At 45.6% G+C, this 1,184-nt stretch overlaps 1 protein-coding gene across 1 annotated transcript in view; it reads right to left on the bottom strand.

Annotated features, from left to right (window-relative positions):
• Nucleotides 1-1,180, bottom strand: part of LOC104495722 (T-box transcription factor TBX20-like) — a gene marked incomplete at both ends in the record, with an annotated part of 1,606 nt that extends 426 nt beyond the window's left edge. Inside the window, one exon of the mRNA XM_010138723.1 lies at nucleotides 969-1,180. Coding sequence (XP_010137025.1) covers nucleotides 969-1,180 — 212 coding nt within the window. The remainder of the gene's footprint in view (nucleotides 1-968) is intronic.
• Nucleotides 1,181-1,184: the final 4 nt, after the last annotated feature.

Here is a 1,184-nt window from a genome sequence, read left to right on the forward strand (position 1 = left end):
TCTAATGCACAGAAAGTGTAGCTTGAAATCAGAACGATTTTTTTGGAAGCAAAAAGGTGTGGGGGGGGGAAGGGTAAAAAGTAAAAGAGGAGAAATGTACTTTTGCCTGTTAGTTAACAGTACACAACGATTTCAGAAAGCACATGTACCTCGGGTACATCAGTCCTTAGAAACACGGACTTTCGCATGGGATCCACGCTAACATTAGGGAAGTATTGCCAAAATTATTCCCATCTATATCCTCACTTATTTTAGCTGCTCATTCTTTTAAGCCTGCTCGCCATATTCCTGAGAGAAATTTTCAAAGCTTTCCTTTCTTCAACTTAAATCTTAACCAAACTCAACTTTCAAATGTAAAGTTTTACTGTAGACCAGAAATAAAGTTAAATAACTTCAAACATTTTAAAATTTTGAACTTCAAATTGCAGGTTTTATACGGATTTTTTTTAATTATTTTTTTCAAACACATACTGGTAGAGCTCGCCAGTTAGAAAAATAAAAAATCGCCAAGGAACTACATTAATAACAAGTAATTCTGGGTATTACAAAAGCCGACAAAACATTCGGCTTCTCCAGACTGCGTTTGACTGACCCAAACCCCAAAAGCTTTACTGACGGCTTGAGGTGGTGAGAAAGCCTGGGATTCTTTTGCACATTTCTGCAACCGAGAGAAAAGGAAAACAAACTCGACCAAGTCCCGACTGGATTTACTTCCCCACGACCCCGCAGTTCCCGGGGTCTGTAACCCAGCCCCGCACAATCCCTGCACCGCACGAAGGAGCTTTTAGCCACAGACCAAATTTTTAGGGAACAACATTTCTGCTCAGCCGCCCTCCACCTCCCCTCAGCCCATCCGTGCTGCTCTCCCAAAATAAAAACTAGGGGGGTTTGGTTATTCTGCTCTTCCCCCCTCCCCCAGAGTCGCTTTCAAGAAGCTGCCCGGAGAGATCCCGGGTGCCCAGCCTTACCTCCCGGATTTGGTGATGATCATCTCAGTACCCAGTTCGTGAAACTTATCCCAGAGCTCTTTGGTCTCCAGGCTGCAGGAGATTTTGGCCATCTCCTCGCTGGGGATGATGGGGGTGGTGGGGATGAGGGGCTCGGTGCACAGGGACGAAGGGCTGCTGCTGAAATCGCCGTGTGGGTCCAGGCTGGATAAATCACTCAAAGGCTGGGCGCAAGAG

This window comes from Buceros rhinoceros, unplaced genomic scaffold (genome assembly GCF_000710305.1).
Source record: "Buceros rhinoceros silvestris isolate BGI_N320 unplaced genomic scaffold, ASM71030v1 scaffold46506, whole genome shotgun sequence".
In the NCBI taxonomy this organism is placed as follows: Eukaryota; Metazoa; Chordata; class Aves; order Bucerotiformes; family Bucerotidae; genus Buceros; species Buceros rhinoceros.